Genomic DNA, 1,385 nt, shown 5'->3' on the forward strand with positions numbered 1-1,385 from the left:
CCATCAACAATTCATGATTGATTACGAGACACTCAACCACATTACGAAGGCATCATTCATCTCCAGTCATCGCTCACACTTTCAACTGACACATCACGGTGGTCTCAAGCCGGCCAGTATTACAACGAAACTGCGGGTGGTTTTCAATGGCTCTAGCGCATCCACATCAGGCTACCCGGTCAACTACCTCATGTACACTGGAGCAAAGCTACATCTGAACATCTTGGATGTTCTACCTAGGATACGTAGACATCGTCACATTTTCGCTACGGACATCACCAAAATGGACAGACCGATTCAGATTCACAAGGATGACTGGGAGTTACAGCGGATACTCTGGATGGACAATCAGCTCAATGAGGTGCCATATCATTCAACAACGGGCACTTACGGGAAGAAGGTCGTACCATTCTCAGCCGTACGGACCTTGCTACAATTAACAGAAGACGAAGGACATAGTTTCCCACTGGCTGTGCCGGTGATCACTCACGGCAGGTATGTCACTGATATATTTGGTGGTGCTGATACGATTCAACAATTGCAGGAGGTCGCACAACAACTAAGGGGCCTCTGCATGGCGGGCGGCTTCCCACTATCAAAATGGCATGCAACTCATCTCGACATACTCAAGACTGTCATCGACAGCGAAGACCAAGGCTTATCAATCACATTCGACGACTGCGCAACCAAGATACTCGGACTACAATGGCTCCCTCAACAAGATACCTTTACATTCTCAACACGAAGCTCACGCACGGAAGGCAGAATCACAAAACGCCTCGTCTTATCTGAAGTGGCTCAGATATTCGATCCACTTGGCTTTGCATCACCTGTCGTGATCAAGGCCAACATTCTCTTGCAGGAGCTGTGGCAGAACAAGCTCCAATGGGATGACCCACTGCCATCCCAGCTCTCAACCCGGTGGCTCTGCATCAGAGAAGAACTCACAAGCCTGGCCAGGCTCTCAATACCTCGGTGGCTCAATACGTGGAGCGACTCGCAAGTGGAACTTCATGGATTCCCTGATGCCTCTCAATTGGCAATGGCTGCAGCCGTATACATATCCGTTCACGACTCAAACGGCGCCACGTTCTCACTTGTGTGCTCCAAGACTAAGGTAGCACCCCTCAAGCGGCTCTCAATCCCGCGACTTGAACTCACAGCCGCTCTACTGCTCTCTCGACTCTTGCAATACGTCGAAGCCACTTTGAACATGGACGTAACGGCAACGCATATGTGGACGGACTCTCTAGTGACACTCTCGTGGATCAGATCTCATGCATCACGCTGGAAGGATTTCGTCAGGAGCAGGGTGGCTCAAATTCAAGAACTCACTCCAGCCGCTCACTGGAGATACATTCCTGGAACTTCTAATCCGGCTGATT

The 1,385-nt window shown here is 50.1% G+C and overlaps 1 protein-coding gene across 1 annotated transcript; it reads left to right on the forward strand.

Moving 5' to 3' along the window:
- Positions 1-13: 13 nt before the first annotated feature.
- LOC105556093 lies at positions 14-1,378 on the forward strand (the record flags this gene model as incomplete). The annotated part of the gene is made up of 1 exon (XM_012003171.1): positions 14-1,378. A coding segment is annotated over exon 1 (1,365 nt), but the record flags the coding sequence as incomplete, so codon positions are not given.
- Positions 1,379-1,385: the final 7 nt, after the last annotated feature.

The sequence above is a fragment of the Vollenhovia emeryi genome, unplaced genomic scaffold, assembly GCF_000949405.1.
Source record: "Vollenhovia emeryi isolate VEMERY1.0 unplaced genomic scaffold, V.emery_V1.0 DF949120.1, whole genome shotgun sequence".
Classification (NCBI taxonomy): Eukaryota; Metazoa; Arthropoda; class Insecta; order Hymenoptera; family Formicidae; genus Vollenhovia; species Vollenhovia emeryi.